This window comes from Bufo gargarizans, chromosome 4 (assembly GCF_014858855.1).
Source record: "Bufo gargarizans isolate SCDJY-AF-19 chromosome 4, ASM1485885v1, whole genome shotgun sequence".
In the NCBI taxonomy this organism is placed as follows: Eukaryota; Metazoa; Chordata; class Amphibia; order Anura; family Bufonidae; genus Bufo; species Bufo gargarizans.
The window spans coordinates 519,741,687-519,767,659 of NC_058083.1; the positions used below are offsets into that span (position 1 = coordinate 519,741,687).

At 45.1% G+C, this 25,973-nt stretch overlaps 1 protein-coding gene across 3 annotated transcripts in view; it reads right to left on the reverse strand.

Moving 5' to 3' along the window:
• Positions 1–4,399: 4,399 nt before the first annotated feature.
• Positions 4,400–25,973, reverse strand: part of EPHX1 (epoxide hydrolase 1) — a 37,791-nt gene continuing 16,217 nt past the window's right edge. For all 3 annotated transcript variants that reach the window (XM_044290251.1, XM_044290252.1, XM_044290250.1), the window contains exons 2-9: positions 21,765–21,949; positions 21,221–21,401; positions 14,421–14,648; positions 13,199–13,328; positions 11,660–11,874; positions 7,117–7,225; positions 4,984–5,109; positions 4,400–4,751 (exon numbers count right to left, since the gene is read on the reverse strand). In XM_044290251.1, the coding sequence (XP_044146186.1) occupies positions 4,550–4,751; positions 4,984–5,109; positions 7,117–7,225; positions 11,660–11,874; positions 13,199–13,328; positions 14,421–14,648; positions 21,221–21,401; positions 21,765–21,944 (1,371 nt within the window). In that variant the 5' untranslated portion in view covers positions 21,945–21,949 and the 3' untranslated portion in view covers positions 4,400–4,549. The remainder of the gene's footprint in view (positions 4,752–4,983; positions 5,110–7,116; positions 7,226–11,659; positions 11,875–13,198; positions 13,329–14,420; positions 14,649–21,220; positions 21,402–21,764; positions 21,950–25,973) is intronic.

The following is a 25,973-nucleotide window of genomic DNA, read 5'->3' on the forward strand; positions in this document are numbered from 1 at the left end:
CCACACCACCACCACAAAGGGGAGGCGGGTGGGAAGAGAGAGTGAAGTTTAGAGGGCACCCGATACCACCTGGAGAGGACCTTAAAACCCACCTCTTGGGTTCTGCTGGCAATTGAGGTCTTATGTGTCAGGGTGAAGAGATGATCCTTCTGTTCTGTTGTGAAAGTGATTCCCAAATCCTGTTCCCAGTTGTATATGTAAGAGGGGATCGGTTGGATGGAGAGTTAAAGGTGACAGTAAAGTTGGGAAAGGGCATGTCTTAAAATTCCCGTTGCGTTACAGATATTTGAAGGATCTTTTATCCAATCTTGTGTATAAAGGCCAGCAGAAGTGATTGGAAATTTAGTTGTTATATTTGCCGCGTTGAGAGGGGCAGAGGCTCCAATATGTCACTAAGAGCCCGAGTTGTGAGCCAGCCAGCCAGCTGTTATCCAACGCCGGAAGGAGCCCTGTTCCAAACCGGAGGGCAAAATAAGGTAACCAAGATAGGGGACAGTGAGGATGGGGAGATAATGGGATGAGCAAAAACCGATGCCACCGAGTAAAGCGTTGGGATACAGTGGGATGCATATGAGCCACCAGTGGTATATGAGGGGGTTGCAGATAACAGGGTGGGCAGAAAGGATTGCACTATCACCACCCATTGCTTATGTGACCGATGATGGCCCCAGTCCACCACCCTCAGAAGTGGTGATAAGAAATAAAAATCGGAGAGACCTAGACCTCTTTGATGTTTAGGCCTAAACAGAACTGAGCGGGCTAGTCCTGGGGATTTCCCAGCCCAAATGAACAGTGTCAGAGAGGATAGCAGGGTATGGAAGAAATGATGGGGGATTCGGATAGGCGTGGTCTGGAATAAGTAGGACATTAGGACATTGTAGGGAGAATGTTCATTTTGAAGATAGCGATTTGGCCAAATCAAATAAATGTGCCCTTATTCCAGCGGTCGAGGTCTGCCTTAAAAGCTCTTAGGAAAGAGGGGTAGTTGGCCGAGTAAAGATCCTTCTACAGGAATTGTGTAATACTTAATTTCTCCTGAGGAGGAGCTGCAGGGAAACGGGACACGTCTTGCCGGGTTCGTCTGACACTGGGGGTTCAGCAGGATACACTATTATAAGTTTATTATTGGTAGACTCATCCAAGAAGAAGAAACTGTCCAAAGTGCAGGACCCCTTTAAGTTGGCCTTGTGTTCTGTCTGTCAAATCCAGTACAGCCTGAATCTCCGGAGTCTGGGCTGGAGGTCGAGGTTAATCTAAACATACAAGACTTAGAATATACAGAACTAAAGAATTTTATTCACATGTCGACATTCCTGGAAAGATGCCAACCCGCTGGCCGGGTCACTGATTATATTATGGAGGAAATATATCATGTATAGGATTACCCAAGACTTCTTCCATTCATGGTCATCAGAAAATTCTGCACTTCACAACCTCTGAAGATGGAAATGTTCAAGGATGAAGTCACTAAATCTTCATGTTCTTCTTTAGTTATTTTTTTATTTTTATTTTTTCTCCAGGTTGCACCAACTATCTGCAGTAAGTTAAAGGATCTTCCAGAACTACAAAACTCCTGGCTTATACTTAGGATGGGTCATCAATATCCGATATCGGTGAAGGTCTGACGCCTGTTCACGTTGACGATCAGCCGAATAAAGGGGCTATGTCCACTTCATTGTTTATCAGGCACAGCGCCATGCAGGTGGTAGTGACCTGGTACGGCAACTCTGACGTGTTCAAATGAATGGAACTGAGCTGTAATACCAGGCACAGCCACTACCACATGCATGGCACTGTGCCATGTAAACAATGAAGTGGATGTGGACCCTTCATTCATCTGATCTGAAGGGGTGCCGCGGTCGGACAACCACCGATCTGGTATTGGTAGGATTGGAAATTAACTTTGTTGTCCTGAAAGACCCTTTAAGGGCACCAGGGCATATTAGGGACACATAGCAGTTCCCTGTGGTATGGACACGGTGGTAATCTTACCTTATAAAGGTCTGCATACTCCATCAAATGATTGATTGAACCAAAATGCAGAGATGACAGAAGGGCCAATGCCCACTCTGGTGGACCCAATCAAGTTTAACACGGTCGTTCTGCCCTTTGAATGGGCAATGTGTATATCACGCTTCGGTGTTGGAGGAAAACACCACACCGAGCATCGGAGGGAAGGGGGAATCAGGCCTGAGAACTAGGGAAAGGATGGACACCTCCTAGTAAAAACCTTTACCAAAATCCTGACCGATTACCAGTATGAACAGACCCCAACGGCAGGTGAGTTCATACGCAGAAATATCTAGAGTCCTATAGGACCCTGGTACTAATGGCAGGGACGAGACTACCTTTTCCTCCAAAAGGAAGGACGAACAGGAGTCTCCTTCAGGCCTAATACAAACAATAGGGAAATGCAACACACAGAACCCAAACAAAATACAAAAGGGAAAGGAAAGACAACTTCAAATGGCTATGGAAGAACCAGGAACTCAGCCAAGATCCAACCACAAACTATCCACAGGCACAGAAGCAATAAACCGCACAGCATTGTGGGAGAAGCAACTATAAATAAGGAAGGTTAAATGATCACATTAGCAACACCTGGAGGCAAGGAGTGTGGCCATTACCAGAAACAACACAGACGTCTATTGATCCACAAGGAAAACCTGTCAGATCAAACCACGTGTTGCCAGTCTCACAGATCTCCTGCCACTCACTGTCGCCGGGATGTCCGTGACAGTGTAATACTACATTTCCCCAGTAGAGGAGCTGTTTGGATCCCTGTGACATTACTCTACAAGCCAACCTAATGGGGTCCACTTTTGGATAACCCCCTTTTATTGGTAGCAGCCCCTTTGATTAAGCCAATCAGAGGGTGTCTTGCTGCTGGGACCCCCAATGATCTGCTGTAATCTGTGGTGTTTGAACCTGGCAGCAATTGCTCAATTTTACTGCAGCACCACCACTGGAGAAATGAGGTATTACATCTGAAACATTAAACACAATGGGCTCTCCACATAATGAATGGTCCTCCAGCGAGAGAGGTGCTCTTTGTAGCGGCTGCCTCCAGCGATGTGATAGAAGGTCTCAAATTAGGAACCCCATCTATAAATAACGAACGCCCTACGTCTCTGAAAATAGGATCGCTCTGTAAAAGCTGGCATCCGATTGGCTGATAGGATTTAACGCTACATTATCAGTAAATACACCTGTTTGCACTCACACAGCCCACGACTAAAGGAATTTCCATCACAAGCAAATGGAATTTACCAATTTTTTTTACTAATATGACATAAAGAAATCACATTGATATTTGCAAAATTATTAATTCAGAATAACAAAATTATGCGATTATGAGGCATCAGTTCAAAAGTTTAGGAATTCTAGAAAAAAATAAAAAAAATTTAACTTTTATACAAATGTTAAAGTAGGGTGAGACCAGAGAAGTTAGGCTTCACCAACTGGCAAATTTCCTATAGTAGCAATGCACTTTATTCATATAAGACAATGGTGGCTGAAATAGGAATCTGTATTCAGTATTTTGCTCGCTATTGTCTAAGATGCAGGAAACACGAACCCAGAATAGTAAATCTGCCGCTTAGTGAATTGCAAATTACAAATGGTTGCCCACTATCTTTCCACTGCAGAGAATGGTCAATTTAAGGCAATTAGCACATATATCCACTAGAGGGCGCCCACTACTATGTCAACTGTGTCAGAGACAGTATCTGCCTGGTCTATGTATATCAGCAATAGACAGAACTGCTGGGAGTTGTAGTGTGAAAGAAGAAAACCTAAGACTTCATTATATTATATCTGGAGAGTATCTGGACAGTAGGGAACATTGCTTAAAAATTAAAACATTTCCATACACAAACTGGGAGAGAAACACCCATGGGGCATTCACTGTATAGTTGTATAAGGGCAGGGGTGCACCACCAATGAGGCCAGGTGAGGCAGTACCAGGTAGGGGCAAGAGGGGGGCAGCGGAAGGGCAATGAGCACTTCCATCGTGGAAAAAGGGGTTAGGTTAGGAAATTGGCATTGGGGGGGGGGGGGCGCCGTTTCAGTTTTCGCCTCAGGCAGCAGAAAGGCTAGGTGCACCCCTGTGCAGTATATGGGGGCATTCGGCTTTCATTATATAAAGTATATAGCGGCATCTGATTCGTGCTGTATATGGGGCATGCGGCTTTCATTATACAGTGTATATGGCTGCACCTGGCTTGTGCTGTATTTAAGGGCATGCAGCTTATATGGCGGCACGTGTCTGGCACAGCTGAAGATAGATGTCCTTATTTTATCTCTCGGTCTGCAAAATTCATACCTCCCACCTTCCAGATTCGGCATGCTACTCTGCAGAGGCCACAAACTTAAAGACCTCTTTTCAAGGCTCATCACTCTGACAATATGTTTTTATTTTACGGAAGAAATTTCTACAAAAAATACACAAACTTATCTAAGTGCTATGAGGGCAGAAGCCCGCTCTCAGTGTACGGCCCGCAGCAGCGACGATACATTCTGCCTCCGTCATCTAGTGTTGGGGGCGTCTTTACTTCTGTTCCACTTTCCTTACAAACTGCTGGATATCTTTAGCCAGAAGCTCCGGCTCCTCAAAGGCTGCAAAATGGCCTCCTCGCGGCATGTTATTATAGGAGACGATGTCGAGGAATTTCTGCTTGGCCCACAAGAGGGGACAATGCAGCAGGTCATTTGGGAAGGAAGCAATTCCAGTTGGGACCTTGACAGGTAATCTGGAAGACATTAAAGGCAGGTAATGAAGACAGCGGAAATAGGCAGCAGCTGCAGTTTCTCCCTTAGCATTTCAGCAAAGCATGAGGGGTAGACATTGAATACCCCGATATTTTTTTTATAGTGACAGACACATCACAAGGGGTCATCTGAAGATGTAATGCCCCATCACTATCTTATACTTTTTGGGGTATATGCCCTGAGAACGCACCAATGACATCACTCGTTACATACTTGTCATGCTTGGCCGTGCCAAGTCCGTTGCCAAGGTTTTCCTTATAGAGCCTCATGGAAGACACAATGGAGCCGGTCAGCCAGTATATCATGACGTTGGTTAGAAGGTCATCCAAGGTGTATTTTCTGGAAGAGACCAAGAACCGGTGAGACATGAAAGGTCATTAAAGAGGTTCTCCAGTTTCATAATTAAATTTTTTATCTGTTCATAGTACCCCCCAAACACTGCATATTTTTGCCCCATATACCTGTTTTTCATGTCAGCCCTTTCCTTTGCATGTTCTCAGTATCACTGCACCCTGGCAGGATGTTGACATGCAGAACTTCCTGTTTTCGTCAGCTTCCTGCTGGGTATGCTTACCAATCCCACCACGCTTTGCTCTGTAATGTTTCTTAGGACTTGCTGATTGGAAAGGGGTGGTGTAGGGGGCATGACTACTTCAGAGGGAACAGCGTGGTAGACGGAAAAAGCCATGAGAAACATTGCAGAGCAAAGCATGCTGGGTTTGGTTAGAAAACGGAAAACAGGAAGTTCTGTATGTAAACATCCTGCCAGGATGCAGTGATGCTGAGAACGGGGGAAGGAAAGAACTGGCATGAAAAAAAAGGGTATATGGGGCAAAAAAAACAATATATGGGGGTGAGAAAAAAAAAAAGTAATTATAAAATCGGAGAACCACCGTTTAACCTATCTGAAGGAGGTGCAATTTATGGAACGACAAGCACAAATAAATATGGTAATTAATGTGATATCAGAGTTACACAGAGCTGTGTCCAAGCTTCCGATTGCCCAACTATTGGCACCAGTGGTCTTTTTGGTCATCAACCTCAGCGCCCAGTCCAGTCCAGTCTTAAACACCAAATCTTTGCACAATATTCTGTGCACAGTCAGATTATTGATTTACATAGAGATAAAACTATATTCCCATCATGTGCAGGTCATTTATCCTTCGGTTTTATTTGCCTTGGCAGCAGCTGTCTGGCAGGGGTTCTTAAGTTTACTATTCACTAGTTTATGACCCTTTACCCACCATTGAATGTAATTGTAAAAATGATTTTCTGGTGCCAGGTCCATAACTACAAAGAAGCTTCCATTGTGATTGCTGATTTAACAAAGGGAGTGGGGCTTAGAAATGTTACTGTAAAAAGAAGGCTGTCAGCCCACCATGCACTGGGGGGGGGCGCTAATAAGCAGGTGTTTTGCACCCTAGTAGCCGAGGAGCCATGGTGACACCCGTTCTTATCCTACACAGGTCAGCCAGTCACTGCACTCCCTCCACAAAGAATTAAAGGGCTTTTCCGTGAGTAAAATATTGATGACCTATCCTCGGTAGTATATGATCGGTGAGGGTCCGACGAGACTCCGATGCGATATGCGGCCTCCTCATATCATACCAAGCACAGCGCCGTGGATTGTATAGTGGCTGTGCTTGGTATGGCAGCCTAGGCCCATTCACTTAAGGCCTCATGCACATTTTCTCGGTCCGCAAAACGAGATTCCGTTGTTCCGTTTCTGTTTTTGTTTCCGTGTGTCTTCCTTAATTTTTGGAGGATGACCAGACATGAAGGAAAGTAATAAAAAATCTAAGTCAAGTTTGCCATGCAAATGATAGGAAAAAAACGGAATGCGGACGACAATCTTGAGTGCCTCCGCGTTTTTTCACGGACCCGTTGTCCGTGAAAAAAAATAGGACAGGTCATATTTTTTTCACGGACTGGAAACATGGATCATGGACGCGGATGACAAACAGTGCATTAGCCAAGTTTTCCACGGACCCATTAAAAGTCAATGGGTCTGCAGAAAATCACGGAAAATGGAACAACGGACACGGGACAACGGTCGTGTGCATGAGGCCTAAATGAGACTAAGCTGCTCGTAGGTCATGTGATCGATAAATGTGATGTCACTGGCCTAGGAAGAGGCCACGGTGCTCAATGGAGAGTGCAGTGTTTTCTTTAAATAGCTGATCGGCGGGAGTGTCGGGAGTCGGACCCCCACCGATCTGATACTGATGACCTATCCTGACGATAGGCCATCAATATTGAACTCCCAGAAAACCCCATAAATCACTGCATGGCTACCAGCCAGGAAAAAAAAATTGAAAAATTAAAAGTTATTATATCTTTGCGTACTTCTCCAGGCCACCGTCCTCATAGTCACGGAAGTCAGGATCGGTCCACGTGGAAAACTTCTCCAGAATATAAGCAGCAAGCCCCACAGGAGAGCTGTTTAGTCCACATCCTGCAAGGGAGGAACAGATTTTTAAAGAGCACTGGTCGGTATTATCAACCCTATTAAACTAGACATACCACCTTGTAGGGTTGATCCTGCTGATTGAAATAATACCTATGTTGTGAAAATCGGTTGTGGCATTCCCAACAAAAAATACTTTTATTCTTTACGCAGAGGAGGGCCTTAGTGCACCAAGGGGCGTGGCCAGCACTGGCGAGCTGAGGTGCACCAAGGGGCCAAGCCCCGCCCCCTCAGTGCACTGATGCCATAATCTGCACAAACACAAAGTCTTTTATTCTCTGGAATGCCACCACTGCTTTTAATAAGACAGGTATCATTTTAATCAGCAGGGTCAACCCTACCCGACAGTATAAATGGTTTAATATAGTTGAGTCTGCCAACAGGTGCCCTTTAAGAGTTAACATAAGTAAGCCAGCAAATAAAGGGTGTAGCTGATGAAGTGCCAGTATTCTTCAGGGTGGATATGATTGTCAGAAAACCTCTCTTGTGGACATGCATGTGACATGACAAGACCGTACTGAGCCGCTGCCTGGACATTTCTGTATCTGGGTACATCTAAAAATAAAAACTAACCAAGTCAACTCTACCCAAAAAAATATAAAAAAAAATAAACTGTATGGGGAAAGGAGTGGGGAGATGCAGCTGCAGATTCTCTCTAGATGTGTCTGTGAGACTGCATGCTATGAGAGGGGTAGGCATCTCACTGGTTCAAAGTGCACCAAGAATAGAGAGCAGGGATTGACTCCAGCAGGGGGATGTGAAATGAGAGCCATTAAAGGGGTCCTCCACCGTTACAACACCGATCGTTTAGCAAGTAGGATATGCCATCAATATCTAACTGGAGGGGATCCGACTCCCTTAAACCCCCACAATCTCATAACTAAAGGGGCCGCAGAGTTCGCTTCATCGCTCAGCAGGCACGGCGCTTTACTATTTGTTCAGGTCCGTCCCATTCAAGTGAATGCAACCGAGCTGCAATACCATACACAGCCACTACTGAAGGTATGGCGCTGTGCCTGATAAGCAATGAACAGACCTGAGCATGGCAGCTCCTTCATTCAGCTGAGCAGGCGCTGAACTCCGACCACCACCGCCCCGTTACTAATGGATAGGAGGACCCCCTTTAAGTCGGTACGGTCACTATCCTGCAGCTTCATGGAGAACACGTAATCTTTGGATTTTCTGGATTATAAGTAGGCACACGCTGCACTTCTCTAGATACCGGCGGCTGCCAGCGAGGACTTGGTTTATTCCCCTGTTATTTAGTTAATAATTGGCTTTAAAACAGGAGCAGATGCCGTTTGAGAAACAGATCAAAGTCTCGTTGAGCAATGTATTTGCAATTAGGTGAAAGAGTCGCGACTAAGATATCAGATCCTCGACCTGCATTCAAGACCGTGACAACCCGTTAGATACGGCGCTGGCGTCACTGACCGAGCGTGGCCTGCCCGCTATACATGTAGACTGAAGAATAAGAAAGCGTTCAGGAATTATCGGCTTAGGGGGGGGGGACTTTTATTGCCTTAAAGTGAACCCGATATAAACTATGGCACCTTGTAGTACTGTGGTCTCCAGCCGCAAGAACTACAACTCCTAGTATGCCCTGACAAGGTATAATGAGTGCAACGGTCTCTAAACTGTGCCCCTTTGACATTGCGTCCTGTTGTTCTACAACTACAACTCCCAGCAAACACCATAAGCCGCACCAGAGGCCTTCAAGCTGCTACAACTCCCAGCATGCTTGACCCCTGCACCCTGAGGCACGTCACCAGCTGGAAAAACTATAACTACCAGCATGACATTTAGAAGCGCAGACATCCCCAACCTGTGACTCTGCAGCTGTTAGGGGACTACAGCTCCCAGCATACACTGCAGCTGCACCTTGTGGCTCTCCCAGTGTGTCCCAAGCGACTAGTATAAACTACAAGTGCAGAACTACAACTTCCAGCATGTTACGACAGTTCCCAACCAGAAATAGAACCCGGTTGGTGGCTGCGAGTACCTGCACATCTCATTTGCACCAGTTTTGATAACTCTCCCCCAGAGCAGAGTAGTAAATGGTGAGCGCTGTGATTTACACTACACCTCATACCCTCATATAGTGAACATATGCCGTATTAAAATGTCGTCCCACACAGGACGCTCGAGGTGGGATGTCTGCAAGGAACACAGCGCCAGATAATGTGTAGGATGCTTCACCAAACCCAACAGGACAGATGGCGTCAGGAGAAGCTGGATATCCAGAGGTAGAAAACGTGATGTAAAATATATTTATCCCCTAAGTGCAAACATTCCCCTCACACAACAGCAAAACATATGGATGTCATTTATCTACGAGACGCAGAAGATTCCAGATACAAAGGAAATATTATATGTAAAGAGGATCTGTCAGCTCTGCTGTGCGGTGTAGTATAGAGGATCTGTCAGCTCTGCTGTGCGGTGTAGTATAGAGGATCTGTCAGCTCTCTTGTGCGGTGTAGTATAGAGGATCTGTCAGCTCTCTTGTGCGGTGTAGTATAGAGGATCTGTCAGCTCTGCTGTGCGGTGTAGTATAGAGGATCTGTCAGCTCTCCTGTGCGGTGTAGTATAGAGGATCTGTCGGCTCTCCTGTGCGGTGTAGTATAGAGGATCTGTCAGCTCTGCTGTGTGGTGTAGTATAGAGGATCTGTCAGCTCTCCTGTGCGGTGTAGTATAGAGGATCTGTCGGCTCTCCTGTGCGGTGTAGTATAGAGGATCTTTCAGCTCTCCTGTGCGGTGTAGTATAGAGGATCTGTCGGCTCTCCTGTGCGGTGTAGTATAGAGGATCTGTCAGCTCTCCTGTGCGGTGTAGTATAGAGGATCTGTCAGCTCTCCTGTGTGGTGTAGTATAGAGGATCTGTCAGCTCTCCTGTGTGGTGTAGTATAGAGGATCTGTCGGCTCTCCTGTGTGGTGTAGTATAGAGTATCTGTCAGCTCTGCTGTGTGGTGTAGTATAGAGGATCTGTCGGCTCTCCTGTGTGGTGTAGTATAGAGGATCTGTCAGCTCTCCTGTGCGGTGTAGTATAGAGGATCTGTCGGCTCTGCTGTGTGGTGTAGTATAGAGGATCTGTCAGCTCTCCTGTGCGGTGTAGTATAGAGGATCTGTCGGCTCTCCTGTGTGGTGTAGTATAGAGTATCTGTCAGCTCTCCTGTGTGGTGTAGTATAGAGGATCTGTCAGCTCTCCTGTGCGGTGTAGTATAGAGGATCTGTCGGCTCTCCTGTGTGGTGTAGTATAAGGATCTGTCAGCTCTCCTGTGTGGTGTAGTATAGAGGATCTGTCAGCTCTCCTGTGCGGTGTAGTATAGAGGATCTGTCGGCTCTCCTGTGCGGTGTAGTATAGAGGATCTGTCAGCTCTCCTGTGTGGTGTAGTATAGAGGATCTGTCAGCTCTCCTGTGCGGTGTAGTATAGAGGATCTGTCAGCTCTCCTGTGTGGTGTAGTATAGAGGATCTGTCGGCTCTCCTGTGTGGTGTAGTATAGAGTATCTGTCAGCTCTCCTGTGCGGTGTAGTATAGAGGATCTGTCAGCTCTCCTGTGTGGTGTAGTATAGAAGATCTGTCGGCTCTCCTGTGTGGTGTAGTATAGAGGATCTGTCAGCTCTCCTGTGTGGTGTAGTATAGAGGATCTGTCGGCTCTCCTGTGTGGTGTAGTATAGAGGATCTGTCGGCTCTCCTGTGTGGTGTAGTATAGAGGATCTGTCAGCTCTGCTGTGTGGTGTAGTATAGAGGATCAGTCGGCTCTCCTGTGTGGTGTAGTATAGAGGATCTGTCGGCTCTGCTGTGCGGTGTAGTTTATAGCTGTAGGAGCTCCATTTTTCTAATACAGAGATACAAAGCACCTGCATAGACAAAGCTTTATGATCCTGACTTCTCGCAGTCACCACTAGAAGCAGCTGCGGAGCCTACTGCATACGGTGTTATCATTGAGTCCTATATAAAACCATAGCTCCTGAGCTCCCTCTGCTGGTGACTGCAGTAAGATTTGTATCATGAAAGTCTGTGCCTATATAGCGGATGTGAAGCTGTGTGTCAGAAAAATAACCAAGATAAAACTCTTTAAAAAGATATATTAAGAAATGATTCAGTACACCCCTCATGTATGATGTCCTGACATTACGTGTACCTTGAATATACAGTAGGTGCCATGCCATGGCTGCAAAAGCTGATTTAAATACGCTGTGTTTGGTACTGCTGCTCAGCCCCATTCACTTAAACAGGATTCAGCTGCAATGCCACACACTGCCTATCCACAGGGGTGGTGCTGTTCCTGGGTAAAATCAGCCTATTCAAGTGAATGGGGCTGCAATACCTAACACAGTCTATTGGCAAGAGTGGCAGTATTTCAGGAAGAAACCCCTCGTGTCTGTTATATCCGGTAATAAGGACGATGACTGTGCACCTCACCTGCAGTATCGGGCTTGGTGGCTTGGATGTGCATGTAGCCGCTCTCCTTCAAAGTATGATAGAAAAACTTCTTCACAAAGGGAAACATCCTCCTTAGGTCCTCCTGCTCAAAGCCAAAAAGCCCTGGGAACCACTGACCGAGAAATATGGAGAGCACCACCGACAGACTGCCACTTGACACAAAGACCATGTTGAGATGCAGGCCCTTGACATTGCTATGGGGGAAAAAAAAAAATATATGTGAAAAATATACTAAAGCTTTTTCATTTTTTTTTTAATGTAATTTGTTTTATTTATTTATTTTTTTAATTTTTAGCGAGCAAATTTGCTTATTAGCCAAAGACCAATCCAAAACGGAGAGCAACCTATCTGGGTTCTTGATCCTCAGTCATTGACTGGAGGAGAAGGCTTAGATGCAGTTCTGGGAGGGGGGGGGGGGGCCCCCGCCGATCAGATGCTGATGATCTATCCAGAGGCTAGATAATCAGTTTAAAAAAACTGAAGAACCCCTTTAAACCTTCCTAGGTCTCTTTAATGAGGACCAGCTGTGCCCGCACATTTTTCAGTAATGTACACTCAGCGGGTGTTTACAGCATTTTTATCGTAACCCCTGCTCCTAAGAATGCAACATGAAGAAACTGCATAGTAACCAGTGAGGCATGAGCCGCTATCTACCTCCTGCCTCAGTGATACGAATACTCTCTTGTAGAGTTGATTAGGTATTACCTTCGGCCTATAAAAAGGACAGCCTTCATTGTGAGATTGGATTGCATATATAAAGCCCTATGATGACTGGGCCGACCCTTTCCCAGGTTAGTCAGGGAACATGAACTCGCATAACCTGCAGCAAGTGCCAAGATATGTAAAGATCACAGTCATCAAAAATACTCTTCAGTGATGCAGTATTTCTTTTATTTTTTTATTACCCATTTCTGCACTGGAGTTATCATTACCCCTCCCACATGAAGGCACAATGCACCGAAGAGGACAAAATGCTGAGAAATGCAGTTCCCATTGGCCACAAGTGATGGGGACCTTTTCTTGGTCACAAGGCTGCTGCAGCCAACCAATGGTCTCAGCAGTCCAAGAAAGAAATGCACGTCACTGCCAGTCCTGTGACCAATTCCGGTTGGACGGTGAATGCCGGGGGCCGTGGCACTGCAACAGAGGCCGCTTTGAAAAGTGTGTGCGTTTTTTATTTATTTCTTGAATACAGTTCTGTCAGCCATTTGTTTTTTAAGCCCCTTTAAATGATAAAATTCATGTTATGTGCAGCTACCACTAGAGGGAGCTCCCTGCATACACTTTTATTATTAATTTTAATGTATAAATCGACACGCAGGTCAACTCCTAAAGCTCCCTCTAGTGGAGGCTGCAGGCAGTCAGAATTTTACGCAGGACATTTGAAGGTCCATATTGGAAAAATAAAGCACTGGCTACTATTAAAATATATTAAGAAATTAAATCAGTAAAAACCTATTAAGATTTTTTTGAAGTAGAAAACAGTAGAATATAACATTATTCATATTCTTCTTTTACCTGGGAGCAATCTGTGCAAGGATTGTGCAGATCATCGATCCCCAGTCCCCTCCCTGCGCATAAAACTCCTGGAAGCCCAACCTCCGCATCAACTTGTAAAAGATCCGAGCAACAGCAGCAGAGTCACATCCTGAAAGAACGAGACATGGGAACCTGTATACCTAATAATAGGGGAACCATAGCAAGGCTTATAGGGGATGACCAGCTTTCGATATCGGAGTAGATTAGTAAAAGCTACCTAGTATGTGTGGTCGAATTTAAAATGCTGACCGTTAGTTTCAACTTTCTCCTCTACAATAAAAAAAAATAAAAAAAATAAATAAAAAATTGTGGTCCTGCTGCTTAGTGGTTACCTTTACTTGCAGGCTGCACCCTGAATTTCAGTGTAGGACAGAGTAAGAAAAGAGTTAAATGATTGAATCCCTTTACCTTCTCCCTGTTGAAGTTGCTTGCAGGAGCAGAAAGTGAGAGAAAATGAAAGAATTAAAGCAAACAGTGTCCGTAGAGCAAACTTGCTAATTAATTAGAGACCTGTGATTACAGCAGCCTCTGCACTGAATCAAACCATCTCTCCCATGTGAGAGGGGTGTGAGCACAGGAGTATAGTAACAGCAAACAGGCAAAGAAAGAGAATAAGCATGCTTAGTATGAGCTAGCCGGCGTGTAGACCCAGTGACCGTGACCGTGCTGCAGCTCTACATGACAACTTCTAGTTAGAGAATAGGAAACCCTAAGGTCAGGGCTTATAGTTGTTAGCTTCTGGGTTGTAGAAATACGGCTATTTCTCCATCGTGCCTAAGCCTAGGAACAACAGGGGCATTGCCATTACACCTAGAGGCAAAGTTCTCTCTACAACTGCCGCGCCTTCTCCACTTTGATTGACAGGGTCAGACAGTGTAATGACTCGTTCACTGCCTGTCAATCGAAGTGCAGAGGGTGCGGCAGTGGAAGAAGGAGCTGCACCTCTAGGTTTAACAGCAACACCCAGTTTCTCCTAGAGGCTTATATTAATTGCATATATTAAAACTTAATTTTTCTCAGCGATGCGGGCACATACGAACATGGGACCAACACAGATGCCTTCAGCTGCCACGGGCACATGTAACAGGTCAGCCAGTGTCATAGGTACAAAACTGCTGACAGATGCCCTTTAAGTAGCGGTCACTTGAAGGTGGTCGAGCAGTCCCTAGGGACCTCCCACTGTTTCTTATACATACTGTACCTTGCTTGTGGGAGGCTTCTGAGAATCCATATCCAGGAATAGATGGACAGATCACCTCAAAGATATGCTCTTCGCTGAGACCGTGGCTGGCAGGATCCGTAAGGAGGGGGATGATTTTGTAGAATTCATAGAATGATCCGGGCCAGCCGTGAACCATGATGATGGGCTTAGCTCTCCGGCCAGCCGGAAGGTTTTTTGGCTTTGCGTGGAGGAAATGGATATCGATACCTGGAAAAGACACACGAGAAGATAATGTACGGCTTACATTACATCCCGAGGTGGTGCCTATGGACATATCAGAACTAATGGGGGCCAATAGATATGCCGGTACATCGGATCAGTGGCGGTCAGACCCCTAAGAGAATGCACAGTGTGACGTAAGCACTTAAAGGGGTTCACTGCTTTGGACAATCTCTACTTGTTAGAAGGATCTCTTGACAATAAGCTGATCACAAGGTTTCCCTGCTGGGATCACAATCGATAAGCTCTAATCTGTGAGGAAACCTGGCAGTAAGTGTTCAATTTTCCTGCAGCGCCTCCGCAGGGGAAATAAAGCATTACACAGCGTCCATTCTAGTCAATGGTTGTCTGTACAATGCAGAACACGACAGGTCCTCCAGAACGGGAAACACTTTGTAACTGCTCTCCGCTCTCATCCGCAGACCGGGTTCCTGACCAGAGAACTTATAATACAATAGGATTTCTAAAAAAAAAAAAAAAAACGACAACTCCTTTCATTCTAAAAGGTGCCCAAACACAGTCAGAACTTGTCTGATTTTGTCAGCACCTCCTAAATCATGTCCTCCTTATGTCATATGGCGCAGGGGTCCAACGGTGCCTAATTCTCTCCCCCATTGAAATCAACATGCACGCCAGGTAGATTTAAAGGACAATTCTGAGGGTTTTCTTTTTATAGCCCCTGCTGTCAGGCAATTAAAATGAAGGATAACCCCTTACTTATCTTTTAAACGCCTCGCCGCTCTGGTCCCAAATGGACCTGCAGTGGTCAGACGGCGTTCATGCACACAAGACCTCTGAGGTGGCTGCAGCAGTCACATGCTCACTGCAAGCCTAGACGGGATCAGAACAGTGAGACATTTAAAAGGTGTGCGTCTGTGCCCCCACCAACTATTAAAAGGGTTTTCCCCATCTCAGACAATGGCGGCATATTTTTAGGATATGCCCTGATTGTCCAATAGGTGCAGATAATGAGAACGGAGCCCTGTGAAAGTTGTGGAGGACGCACTGCGCATGCGCAGCCGCACTCCATTTATTTCTATTAGGTCACCGAAAATAGCCGAGCGCTGGCTCAGCTATTTCCTTCGGGCCCATAGAAGGGAATGGGAGCGGCGGCCGGTCATGCGAGGTGCGCTCCCATTCACTTCTACGGGGAGAGCGCTTGGTGGTGGCAGGACCTGAGGAAACCCAGGGTCCTCCGGGCCACCACCTTCCCCGATGTGTTCTCGATATATATGCGGGTCCCAGCGGTGGGACCTGAACCTATCCGACAATGGGTACATATCCTAGCAATATGCCCCCATTGTCTTAGATGGAAATACCCCTTTAAGTGACAGTATAATTTAGTATCACATTCACAGAAAGGGATCTATCTGCATCATTACATATAATATATATAGAGATTATATTATAATATATATATATATATATATATATATATAAATAAAAATATGAAAAAATGGGCAGCACTCCAAGAGATAAAAAATAGCAAAAATACTTTATTTACCCACAAAAGGTCATGCGACGTTTTGGCTCTATACAGGCGCCTTCCTCAAGCAGTGTGTACAGACAAAATGCATAACATATATAGCATAGTGTTAAATTACAAACCATGTGTGTTCACTTCATTACAATTAATAATCAAATAAAAAAAATAAAAAGTACATTATAATTACATGATGGTGAAATGCAAACAAATCAATCAGTGATTCGAGATCATATTAGACATAACTCGATAACCAAGTACATTAATGATTACGTTGTGTATCAAAATTAATATATAAACATATAATTAATATCCATATCATTAGCGGTGCCAGCTGTAATCAATAATACAATTACATTGTATTACATTGTATTGCACAGTGACAATAAAGGCATCTTATCTTACAAAGTGCCAAGTGCTTACTAGATTGGTGATGCAGACGGAGGGTGAAGGAGGAAATGGAGGATGAATGGCTGACATCCATGTTGACTCGTGCAGTCCGGCGTGCCTAAAGCGCAACTGCGCATGTCTGAATGACGTCGTCGTTGTACTGCTCCTGCGTCTTTCAGCCCTGATGTCAAATCGGCCATTTTGGATGCAGGTAAAGTCCACTTACTGACCGGCGCATGCGCACAAAGTGATAGTTAAGTCTGGTCCACCACAGGATCAAGGTGGTGATAGCACGTATCCGTGCCATATAATAACATAGGTGGCTAGGTAGGATCGGATAAAGGCTACCACAACGCAATGGAAGTGGAGCCCCCGTCCGTTATCTCTTGGCATGTTCGATCTCTCACTTAAAAGCAATTTTAATCCTGTTCTCAATGAGCCTGCAATTGAGGCATATATGGCTGCTGTTAAATCGGATATTCAGAGATTGAGAACGACACACTCTGAACAACCCTTTGGTCATCCAAATGTGACTGTTGACGAGATGGTTGCCCTTAATGAATTAAAACACGATCCCGAGCTTACAATTAAGGCGGTGCGGTGGTCGTGTTGGACACCCACAAGTATATTGCCGAGATTCTGAGGCAATTGGGTGATAACACCATCTACAGGCACATTGATTCTGATCCCAAGTTCAAAATTGCTGGGCTCATCAAAAATGTTTTAACCGGTGCTTTGGGTGCGGGAGGTCATCGATGAGGGGCTTGTGGATTACCTTACCGTAACGCATCCAGTCACTCCTGTGATTTATGTGTTGCCTAAGATCCACAAGTCCCTCATTGATCCACCCGGCCGCCCCATCGTATCAATTTTCAGCCATATTGCCATTTTCCTTGACAAGGTATTACGCAGCTCTTACATACAAGACATTTCTGATTTTCTGCTCGAACTGCGGATGGTCGATTTGGTAGGTGTACAGGGGGTGACATTGGCATTGTTTGATGTCACCTCACTCTACATCTCAATAGATCAGGGGCTGGCTGCGGTTTCATATATGCTAGAGACGTCATCACTTGTCATTCTCAACAATTTATCACATCTCTATTGGAAATTGTTTTGAGATATAATTACTCCCCATTTCAGGATTCCTATTATATGCAGGAACAGGGCGTAGCGATGGGGTCCAATGTGGCCCCAACCTACGCCAATATTTTCATGCGCCGATTTGAGGAGAATGTTGTCTATGGAAGCCACCACTTCCAAAATGTCAGGGCGTGGTGGCGGTACATAGACGACATCTTCCTCGTCTGGACTGGCAGTGTTGAGCAACTCTTTGAATTTCACAGATTCCTCAATGGAACCGACAACGCACTCCAATTCACCTTAGTGCATTCCCCCACCCAGATGCAGTTCTTGGATACCCGCGTGATCCTGTCAGATGGCAAGCTGCAGACAGAATTGTTTGCCAAGCCAACTGACAGGAACACGCTATTGACATATAGCAGCAATCCCCCCTGATCTATGGCGAGATCCCTACCGTATTCTCAGTTCCTAAGGGCTAGACGCATTGTCTCAGACCCCGAGGCAGCTGACAGTACTTTGGATACGTTGATGAGTACGTTTGAGAAGTGAGGTTATCCAACTAAATTATTACACGAGAAAAAGGAACTAGTTAGGAGACTTAGTAGGGACGACTTCCCTTAAAAGGAAAATACAACAAACGCAAGTGGTTAGGATCCCCTTTATTTCGAAGTTTAGAAATAGGTAACATTATTCGACGTCATTGGAATATACTGGGGGGTGCCATAACACAATTGAGGAATTTCACTCTCCGCCCATTATGTCCTACCGCAGGTCCAGGAGTATTAAGGACCAGCTGGTTAGGGCTGATGTGGGGACTCTAGTAAGACAGACGACACTGGCCGGCAGTCGTGTTGGTTGCTTCCCGTGTCTGTCATGTGTTAACTGTAAATACATTCTCGAGGGTAAAACCTTTGTGCACCCGCAAACTGGAGCCGCACATGAGATACGACGCTATCTGACCTGCGATTCCAGCTACGTCATTTATGTAATTGTATGTCCTTGCAATTTGCTTTGTGTCGGTGATAATAACACGTCTTAATAACCACCGACTTAGCATAAGGAAAAAAACGACTTGACCTGCCAGTGTCAAAACATTTTTTTAATTTTTAAACCTACAGAAAAAGATCTGAAATGTTGCTTCATTGATTTTGTACCAATGCCTAGGAGAGGTGGCAAAAAGGGAATTAAAATGGATCTATATATAAACCGCATGGTCTGAATGTAGACTACAAAATTGGGGTGGGCTAGGTCTTTGGCTTGCCCTCTGCCCGCGCATTATGATGTCGACTGTACCGGTGTATAAATGGACACAAAAACACATGTTCTTTATGAATTTTCAAGTTTTTAATCACTGTCTCTCTTTCTCCATCTTAATTTCTTTACCTAGATGGTATGCCACGGAGTATGGAGAGAGGAAGTCCGAGGCTGCATTCGTGTAGGACGTGCGGTCATAACGTGTTGAGGATGTCAGTTTAAAAAAAATAAAAATCTTTTTACATTTAGTGTTTTTTACGGTTGCGGTCTGGTATTCACATGGCAGGTGGTGATGAGGAGAACCCTCTTAAAAAAAGGTGGCGACAGGTGGGTTATGATCATTGATGCAATGCGACCCTGCACCAACGTGTAGATGCGCAGTTGATCTGTGGTCACGGAGGGGGGCTCCACTTCCATTGCGTTGTGATAGTCTTTATCCGATCCTACCTAGCCACCTATGGTGTTATTATATGGCATGGATACGTGCTATCACCACCTTGATCCTGTGGTGGACCAGACTTAACTGTCACTTTGTGCGCATGCGCCGGTCAGTAAGTGGACTTTACCCGCATCCAAAATGGACGATTTGACATCAGGGCTGAAAGACGCAGGCGCAGTATGACGACGACGGAGAAACTCCTACGTCATTCAGACATGCGCAGTTGCGCTTCAGGCACGCCGGACTGCACGAGTCAACATGGATGTCAGCCATTCATCCTCTATTTCCTCCTTCACCCTCCGTCTGCATCACCAATCTAGTGAGCACTTGGCACTTTGTAAGATAAGATAAGATGCCTTTATTGTCACTGTACAATACAATGTAATACAATGTAATTGTATTATTGATTACAGCTGGCACCGCTAATGATATGGATATTAATTATATGTTTATATATGAATTTTGATACACAACGTAATCATGGATGTACTTGGTTATCGAGTTATGTCTAATATGATCACGAATCACTGATTGATTTGTTTGCATTTCACCATCATGTAATTATAATGTACTTTTTATAGAGCCGAAACGTCGCATGACCTTTGTGGGTAAATAAAGTATTTTTGATATTTTTCTCTCTTATTTATCTGGATTGGCTTCTATCCATATTGGGCCAGTTGCACCCCTTTTTCTGCTTATATTTGGGACGGTGCTGCCTTAGATTTTCCTAAGAGATAAAAGTAAGTGACAAATCTAACAAATATACACATCAAAGGAGATGACGGGGAAGCACGCCCGTTTTAATCTTAATTAAGTCTGGTCTACTTCCAGGAGTCCTTCTCTAACTAATTCTGGGGAAATCATATTTAATTAAAAATCGACACATTTCCCACGTGTGATATTCCCACTGGAACAGGGTAAGAAACTAGGGCAGAAATGACAGATAATTAAGGAGCACACTGATTACACTGCGCTCATTAACCGCAGTGTGGAAGACGAGCTCAGAGATAATGGATCTCCTGCATGATAGAACATGTACGGTCATCGCGGTTTAAAGGGCCAGGCCATCGTTTTCTGAAATTCACACTGCAGAACTGCTATGCGAGTCCTCCACCACTATGTGGTGCTATGACAAAACACCAGTAAGGAGGAGGGGCAGAGTTCTTCTATATCTGGCATATGATTAACCCAGGAGAGGGGCAGACAAAGAGGTTGGCCCCATGGCAAGGTCAAAACGGGCCCCATGCTGGAGCTCGCTCATGTCTTTAGGTCATCTTGATTCTCCGACCCATCTCAGGCTGCTTTCTGCTTCTCTTATATGTGAATATGGAGGGGCAACCCCCTATGCAGGTTCCCATGGAGAAAGACTGGGTGACTTGATTGGGCACCTCTTCTTTCGTTGGCCCCTTAGAAGCAGCCCTGGAACCATCAATGTTATACAAGGGCCCTCCAATCTGTTACAATGTATCAGTCCGCACTGGCTGTTCAGTTCATGGAGGATAGTCAAGCATTGTAACAAACTCTCAGCTGTGAGAAGTATTACGTCTGTACAGGTATTCGGCAGCTGAATGCATACAAGGATGTTTCCATTTACAGACAGACAGTGTTCACCTCTAATCCCCTGCTGGCCCACTGCAGACGTTCTGGAGACCATCAGCAATGAGGTGACTGCTGCAGCCAACCACTGGCCTCAGCCGTCACATTTCATACTTACTGGCAGGAAGCAGAGCACGTCACATGAGCACTACGGCATATAATCAATGGCAGCCTATAAACAAGGACTGGAGGGGGCCACCGGCGCATCTGCGCTGAAGACTAAACCCCATGAGTATGGCGGTACTGTGACCTCAATCTCTCTCTAGAAGAGATGAAGATCCGGTCAACCCCCAAAGACCCATCAAGAGCCCGTACCTTCAATTTTGGTCTTAAAATGTGGGTACTGGTTCAGGATTTCCAGTTGCTTCTTCCAGTTAAAGCCTTCCTTCCAGTAAGACACCACTTTCTTGAGCTGTTTGGAGTTGAAGCCATAGTTGAAGCGGCTGCCCTCAAGAGGCTCAGCGTAACGGGTCTCATCAATGCGGCGGAATAAATCCTGTGAAAGAACCAATGGATTAGAGGAGCCCAAATCATATAGGCCCAGGTACAGAGCTCCAAAACCCTACGTACAAATAGAACTGAATTACATTCTGACTACCTACAGCCACCACTAGAGGGAGCTTTGGAGTTTGCTGCAAAAATGGAATAGTGAGCTCCCTCTAGTGGTGGCTGCAGGTAGTCAGAATTGTATCATTCAACTCCATATCTATGCAGGAGATTTAAAGGTCTGTATCAGAAGGATACATATGATCAGTCAGTGAATTATTTGAGGTGGCTACCTGGGAATTAATATAAAAAGAGGCTCAGATTTTTCAAGTAAAGAGTAAAAGATGATCAGACATCATCAGGACCATCTTACCTTCAATTCTTCTTCAGACGTCTCGATTTTAAAGGGATGAATCTCTTCACTCTCGTCACCTTTTCTTGGCCCGGCGCCCCACCAGCCATCTCCCATGGGTAAGGTCTCATCTTTTCCTCTAAACAGGAAATAGTAAAGGAGCGCCCCGACTAGAAGGGCAACCAGGATCTCAAAAAGCATTATTCCTGCAAGATATTATAATGGATACTGTAAATGGAGCAGGAAATTCACATAATGTGTATTCATCAATGGAACTTAAAAGGGTGTTCCAAAAACAGAGGATGCACCACAACTTCAATCATCCAATATGGAGTGTTGGAATTTAAAGGTTTTTTTTCCCATGAAGAAACCCCTCTTCACAGCAGGGTCTAATAATGCAACACATATAGTACATGACACCCTCTTCCTGACAAAGCTAGAGGATCAATGTAATGTGCTGTCTTTAGATTTGAATTTTGTGCCCTCCACTAACTTTGACCCGTTTTCCACTATTTTACATATTAACAAGTTTATAAGAAACCTGACATTGAAAAGGTTTTTTCTGTCTCACCCCCACCCTCTGGGGACCCCCGACACGAATAGGGATATACCAGTTAGCAACATGTATACTGAACTAACATTTAGAGAACAACAGTCTCTATTGTGTCATGAGGATCTTCAGAGGGAGGGATTCGGGTCTCCGGAAATAATTGACCAGCATGAGTTTACTATAACAAACAACAGGTTAATATAACCAACCTATAATACTATCCAATAAAATTTCCGCACACCAGGTATGGATATATTCCAGGAAGTGGTAGAGAAGGAGCCGTCACTAATATCTAATCTGGGTTTGACCAGGGAAAAATACAAAAACACAATCTCACCATGGCCTATTCGGAGGAGAGGTATATATTTTCTGTGAACAACCCCTTCTCTTGCCATGTGGTCTGGTATGGCAGATGCATCGATGACCTGCTCATCATATGGGGCGGTGATGTGTCTGCCATACCAGACTTCCTGGCATATGTGAATATGAACCCCTACAATCTAAGATTCATTCATACACAGCACAGTGAGAGGATCCATTTTTTTGGATCTAAAATTGACAGGGATCCCAAATCAAATAATCAATACCACAACGTATAGGAAGGAAACATCAGGAAACACAATGCTTAAAGCAGGCATGTCTAAACTGCGGCCCTCCAGCTGTTGCAAAACTACAAATCCCAGCATGCCCTAATAGCTGTAAGCTATCCAGGCATGCTGGGAGTTGTAGTTTTGCAACAGCTGGAGGGCCGCACTTTGGACATGCCTGGCTTAAAGCAAATAGTCACCACCCCTCCCATACAATTAGAGGAATACCGGTGGGGGAGTTCATACGCGCCCGCAGGAATTGTAGCACTGATAGTCCTGCATTTGATGATGATGAATGCAAGACTATCTGGACACGTCTAGCAGCCAGAGGTTATCCAAAGTGGGTGCTGTCTAGACTCTAGAGGGCTGAATATTGCCAAAAACAAATTGAGGCCGGCTTTGTTGGCTATAGCATCTGATTGCACCACAAATTTTGATAAAGAAAGTAAAAAAAATAAAAATATTTGTGGGAATACAGCACATACGGACGCTGTGGCCAACAGACTTCGCACCAAACAAAAGAAGGATCCAAAACCCACTCTTGTGCCGACATACAGCCGTCAGTTCCCCATGATAAAAAATATAATTGAAAGATGCCTCCCAATTCTATATGAGGATGACCCTCTGCGTGATATCCTGAAGGATGGATGCAGGATAGTGTCCAGGAGACCCAGTACTTTGGGCACTGTGCTGTCCCCATCCATGTACATCTCAGCGCATCAACAAACACCACCAACGTGGTTGAAATACACAGGTTTTGCAAAATGTGGGGGTCATCCCTGCAAAACCTGTAGGTTTTCATGCATGGTCAAGAATTTTCACGACTCACATTCAGAAACCTTTCCTATCAGGAGTTACATTAACCCTGCTTTCACACCTGAGCGTTTCTCAAACGCGCGTTTTACGCGCGTTTTTTTGCAATAGTAAACGCGCGTTTGTGTGATTGACTGCAGTGTCCTATGGCCACAAACGCACGTCAAAACGCCCCAAAGAAGCTCAAGAACTTGATTATGCGTCGGGCGTTTTACAGCACGATCGTACGCGCTGAAAAAACGCCCAGGTGAGAACCATTCCCATAGGGAAGCATTGGTTTTCATGTGTTGAGCGTTTTACAGCGCGTTTGAACACGCTGTAAAACGCTCAGTTGTGAACTTAGGGTAACTGTAACACTGCGGGAGTGATCTACATTATCTTATGTACCTCGTGTGATTTAATGTACGTGGGCAGCACAAGCAGGAAATTTTAAGAGATTGCGGGAGCATCTGAATTACATCTCCAATCCTACAACCACCGGAATATCGAATGCGGCAAATCATTTTATCAATGTGCACAACCGCAGTGTCAACAGTTTTTGTACATTTGCTTTTGAGAGGGTATTGGTTCCAAAAAGAGGGGGTGATATTAAAACAGAAAACCCTTTTGGATCTGGAAACTGAACACCGGATATCCGCGGGGTCTGAACATGAAGACAGAATTACCAGGATCCGTGGATCTGTATGATTGAGTATATATTATATTGCAGCATTGTCAAAAAAAAAATCGGATAGAACTATGTGCACGCATGGGCTTTTGTTCCCTCAGGCTGCATTCTCGACCATGCGATTTACTGACATGATTTCGCATGATGAAAATCTGCTAATGAAACAGGAAGATCTGTACAACTATGTCTGCACCCATACGGGATCAGGGATCAAGCTTGTATGAGTTTTGTTCCCTCAGGCTGCATTCTCACCATGTGATTTACTGACATGATATCGCATGATGAAAATCTGCTAATGAAACAGGAAGATCTGTACAACTATGCCTGCACATGACAGCTTCAGGGATCAAACTCCTATAGTGCAACTTGTTGTAGTATACTGATGAGAAAAATGGCTGAATATATTTTTTATCTACCTCATTTTTTCTTGTGTCTTATTATTTTCAGCCATATCATCAATCTTTCTAAACCGATCCATGAGAACTTATTTTAGTGATTTTAAACCACTTTATTTCACATGGGTGTATACGTTTTATGTTTGGACAGGTGTCTGCTGTGTGGCCGATTGTGGGATTGTGCTCCCCTCCTCCCCTTTTCCTGGGGCTGATGGGAGTCCATCCTACATAAACCCACAGCAAAATTGACACAGTGGATTATGACTAAGAATTGAACATTTAGAAACGCGTTAATCAGGGAGAGTGAAGAGGGGTGCCACTGTACTTGTATATACAGTTTGGTGCAATAAAGACCGGGATTGACAAAACTTTACCACGAGTGCTGGAGCCTCCATTTTTCTACACGTTAAAGCTAGAACCAGCCCTGTATAGCACATGAGGTCGCCGTACATTGCTCTACCAGGTTCTCCAGGCTGGCAGCTCAGTCAGTGTGTCCTTTTTGCGTCAGCTCTGCCCGTATAACAGTTCAGGGGGCATGTCCTTTGTACTTCAGCTCTCTCCCTATCACAGCTTGGGGGCATGTCCTTTCAGCTTCAGCCCTCTCCTTATCACAGCTTGGGGGCATGTCCTTTCAGCTTCAGCCCTCTCCTTATCACAGCTTGGGGGCATGTCCTTTCAGCTTCAGCCCTCTCCTTATCACAGCTTGGGGGCATGTCCTTTCAGCTTCAGCCCTCCCCTTATCACAGCTTGGGGGCATGTCCTTTCAGCTTCAGCCCTCCCCTTATCACAGCTTGGGGGCATGTCCTTTCAGCTTCAGCCCTCCCCTTATCACAGCTTGGGGGCATGTCCTTTGAGCTTCAGCCCTCTCCTTATCACAGCTTGGGGGCATGTCCTTTCAGCTTCAGCCCTCCCCTTATCACAGCTTGGGGGCATGTCCTTTTAGCTTCATCTCTCTCCCTATCACAGCTTGGGGGCATGTCCTTTCTGCAGCAGCTCTGTCCTTATTACAGCTCGAGGGCATGCCCCTTCTGCTTCAGCTTTCGCCCAATCACAGCTCAGGGGATGTGCCTTATTGCTTCAGCTTTCTCCCTATCACAGCTGTGGGGGGAATCTTTTCTGACCAAGCTGTCTTCCTATCACATGTCCTTCCTGTTTCTGCTCTTTCCCCATCACAGCTCAGGGGGCATGTCCTTTCTGTCAAAGCTGTATTTTTGTATC